Genomic DNA, 3305 nt, shown 5'->3' with positions numbered 1-3305 from the left:
GGGTTGATGGTAGTTCTATTGAAACTTTTTAGAAGAGAAGACAACAAAATCCAAAGAAATGATAACTAATCAGAAGACACTCATCACATAAGGAAAATTTTCCAATTATTTTGCTGGTTCTTTTTATTCTTTTCTTAATAATCTTTCAATATTACAATGATAATGTTGGCTTGATATTTCATCATAATTGGAATATAGATGCAGTTTACAGCAGAAATGAGAGTTTCATCTTAGCATCTCTGGTTTGTAATTTCCAGAGACTTCCTTTTATCATTGATACCAATCCTTAGAAGGGGTGTTTAGAGGTCTCAGCTGTAATTTCTCCTATCAGTGCCAATATGTGGGTCAGTAATCAGAGCTCACTAGATGGTTTTATCTTATTGGGATTTTCTGATCGATCCTGGCTGGAAACACCACTCTTCATAATCTTTCTGGTGGCTTACCTCTTTGCCTTATTTGGAAATATCTCTATTATCCTAGTTTCCCGCCTGGATCCCCAGCTGGATAGTCCCATGTACTTTTTTGTCTCTAATCTATCCCTTCTGGATCTCTGCTTTACTACCAGTACTGTCCCACAGATGCTAGTCAACCTTCGGGGACCAGAAAAGACCATTAGCTATGGTGGTTGCGTTGCCCAGCTCTATATTTCCTTGGCCTTGGGTTCTACGGAATGTATACTTCTAGCCATCATGGCCTTTGACCGTTATGCTGCTATTTGCAAGCCCCTTCGTTACCCAGTCATCATGAACCAGAGACGCTGTATCCACATGGCCACTGGGACCTGGATTAGTGGCTTTGCTAACTCCCTTGTGCAGTCCACTCTCACCGTGTTGACCCCAAGATGTGGACAGAGGGTGATGGACCATTTCTTCTGTGAAGTTCCTGCTCTTCTGAAACTAGCTTGTACAGATACCCATGTGAATGAGGCTGAGCTCAATGTGCTAGGGGCTTTGCTACTTCTGGTGCCCCTCTTCCTCATCCTGGGCACTTATGTGTTCATTGCCCGGGCAGTAATGAGAATCCGCTCTGCTGAAAGTCGCTGGAAGGCCTTTAATACCTGTGCTTCACATTTACTGGTGGTCTCTCTCTTTTACTTTACAGCCATCAGTATGTATGTCCAGCCTCCCTCTAGTTATTCTCGGGACAGAGGGAAGATCATGGCTCTCTTCTATGGAATCGTCACACCCACACTCAATCCATTTATCTATACACTGAGGAACAAGGATGTGAAAGCTGCCCTTAGAAGGGCACTAACTAAGGAATTTTGGGTCAGGACAAGATGATCTTTGAAGAGAAGACCTAAGAAGTAAGGATGAATGTGTCTGCCTTTCTAAGAAGATTTCAGACATGGAAGTGACGAGAGGACAGTGTATTAAGTTCACAGGTGAAACAGGACAAAAAAAGAAACCATCAACTCTTAATGATCTCCATAGAGCCCTTATCTACTTTTGAGACTATCTGTTTTTGCAATATTGGATCTTACCAAGTCATATCAATTTTTTCCCTAACCCTTATGACTAGTTAACTTAGTTTCAGGGGGAAAACCTGGCGTAATAGCTAGAGAAAAGATATTTAGAAAGTTTTAAAAGGTATATTTGACAGAAACTGTTCCTAAGTGAATCCCAAGTAAACTGGAAATGATCCCATGTTTTAAAAAATGCCACTACTATCCTGAGTTAACTTTAACCAACATGTATTGAAAGCATTTAGTCATCTTCTAACAATCAGTGTCCAATTATGTCATTCACCAAAGGCCCCAGAGGCAAGTGAAATCAAGAAACATTTAGGTCAAAAGCATATAAGATAGACATATGCAAAGGGAAATACATAAAAATTTTAGACTCAGTGATTTTAAATATGTTACTTTTGCCATAAACCTTAGCCAGTCTTATGGTATGATAAATAACAATGAGGACAGGGCAAATACAAATAAAACTTACTGTGGAGGATGAGAGAAAAAGCAGAAGAATGCTCTGAACAGTGGACAGTGATGGAAAAACCTAAGGCCGAAAATATTCTAACTCAAGAAAACTTACTCGTAATTTATGAGTTACTAGTAGTTATGAGTTAGTAGTTTATGAGAGACAACTTCCTTTACCACTTGACTGGGTAAGGTAGGCCTAGTTCAATGTAGGAGTTATGAGAATATCATATTGAGTTTCAAGCCTTGGTTGACTTCTTAGCTTTACTTGAAAAAAGGTCTTATAGCCTCTGGTTATAAACTGCCTTACAAATATGAATTAGTTAAACATGCCTAAAGAAAAGTAACTGAGTTCAGTAAAAACTCAACATCATTGCCTGGAATGCAAATCAAATCTTTTTATTCATTAATGAGTATATTTAGCCCCATAGATAGAGTGATAAACATACGTGTGCCTCAGTAAAAACTCAACATCATTGCCTGGAATGCAAATCAAATCCTTTTGTTCATTAATGAGTGTATTTAGCCCCATAGATAGAGTGATAAACACACATGTGCCTTTTGGGGAAAACCAATTATTATCTTTGACTATAGTTTCTTTGCCACCAAATAGGGACATTAACACTTGCCTTAATTCAAAGGTGCTTGAAATTGCCTTTCTTAGCAAACTTTGAATTTAATATTTAATACTATAGCTCTGTGGCCCATAAGACAAATCTAAATTTAATTCTAAATTCATAGAATGTACATAATTCTTTTCCCATATGGGTCATTACAAAGCATTATTGTGAGGATCAGTAAAATTTCTGCCAATCTCTCTTTTGTAGTACACATCCCCAAACTTTCTTTATAAAATCATCCTTTCCAAAATACATTTAACCATTTTTACTTATTTTAGTCCTCTAGTTATTTCAAAGTAATGAATCACAGTCCCTTAATAAGGTAATCTCTAGGGTCTTGATAAACATGAATTTCTCAAAATCCATCAGTGTGTTTCATCAGATTCCTTAATTTTGGAGAATAAATACACTGGATGGTATGAATTTTGGAATCTGAATTAAATTGGTGTATGACTAGGAACATTAACAATCTATGTGTGTTCAACACGGCCAAAAATCATGTAAAATTTTGAATTGCAAATACTGAAGACAAGATGTAATTAAATATGCAAAAACTCTCCCTCCCAAAGATAAAATATTCTAGTAAATCGAGATCACCTCATATAATGGAATATTTCATATGAATTTCTCTTTTCTCCCCACATATCAGTAAGAATCTTGGCATTTTCCTACTCAGCATATTTGAATGTATTTAGAATTTGTTTTTCTGACAACAGTTAACCCCAATCACATGAGGTGTCCTCTCAGGTGGGTTCTATTTGAAC

The 3305-nt window shown here is 37.1% G+C and overlaps 1 protein-coding gene across 1 annotated transcript; it reads left to right on the top strand.

The window, feature by feature from the left end:
- Positions 1 to 338: 338 nt before the first annotated feature.
- On the top strand, positions 339 to 1283 carry LOC110133388 (olfactory receptor 2B6-like). Its single transcript, XM_020887271.2, has one exon. It carries the CDS (start codon positions 339 to 341, stop codon positions 1281 to 1283), a length of 945 nt encoding a protein of 314 aa, XP_020742930.2.
- Positions 1284 to 3305: the final 2022 nt, after the last annotated feature.

This window comes from Odocoileus virginianus, chromosome 27, assembly GCF_023699985.2.
Source record: "Odocoileus virginianus isolate 20LAN1187 ecotype Illinois chromosome 27, Ovbor_1.2, whole genome shotgun sequence".
Taxonomy (NCBI): Eukaryota; Metazoa; Chordata; class Mammalia; order Artiodactyla; family Cervidae; genus Odocoileus; species Odocoileus virginianus.
The sequence above is the reverse complement of the archived record's forward strand: the minus strand, read 5'-3'. Positions and strand labels throughout refer to the sequence as shown.